The sequence below is a fragment of the Morone saxatilis genome, unplaced genomic scaffold, assembly GCF_004916995.1.
Source record: "Morone saxatilis isolate NCDOM2014 unplaced genomic scaffold, NCSU_SB_2.0 Contig1, whole genome shotgun sequence".
NCBI classification, from domain to species: domain Eukaryota; kingdom Metazoa; phylum Chordata; class Actinopteri; family Moronidae; genus Morone; species Morone saxatilis.
The window spans coordinates 21,893,133-21,893,676 of NW_023339651.1; the positions used below are offsets into that span (position 1 = coordinate 21,893,133).

Below are 544 nucleotides of genomic sequence, written 5' to 3' on the forward strand. Positions count from 1 at the left end.
TTTTCAATATAGACAAGCCTAGCAATATCAATATAATCCCACACAATATATGTACTATGTACACCAGCTCCTTTTGTCTTCTGGAAAATGTAGACAGGTGTTGTTGTCTTTGTTGTGCAGGCTTATCGCCTCAACAGGGCATCGGTGGCGCTGGCGAGGAAGGCAGCCGACGATGTCACCAAACAAACTGGTTAGCTGAATTCTTAGCTTTACAGCAGCATATCATTGTTGTGGTGATAAATGTAGAATCCCAGCCTCTCTGGGATTTCCTCATGTGTGTAAAATCGACTCTAATCTGTGTGTTATCAGGTTGTAAACGCTATGTGGCCGGGGCAGTGGGTCCCACCAACAGAACCCTGTCTGTATCCCCGTCTGTGGAGAGACCTGACTTCAGAAACATCAGTAAAATGACTTTTAATATAATATTTTTACTATGTACATTGTAAAGTAACTGAATGATTTTTTTTTAGAGGCCAGGAACATGTAAAGGATTATAGATCCGTATTGTTTCAAGGTCATAACATTATGACCACCACGGTGCCCA

The 544-nt window shown here is 41.7% G+C and overlaps 1 protein-coding gene across 1 annotated transcript in view; it reads left to right on the top strand.

The window, feature by feature from the left end:
* Nucleotides 1-120: 120 nt before the first annotated feature.
* Nucleotides 121-544, top strand: part of mtr (5-methyltetrahydrofolate-homocysteine methyltransferase) — a gene marked incomplete at its 5' end in the record, with an annotated part of 32,378 nt that continues 31,954 nt past the window's right edge. The window contains 2 exon segments of the mRNA XM_035660641.1: nucleotides 121-190; nucleotides 310-402. Of these exon segments, the coding sequence (XP_035516534.1) occupies nucleotides 121-190; nucleotides 310-402 (163 nt within the window).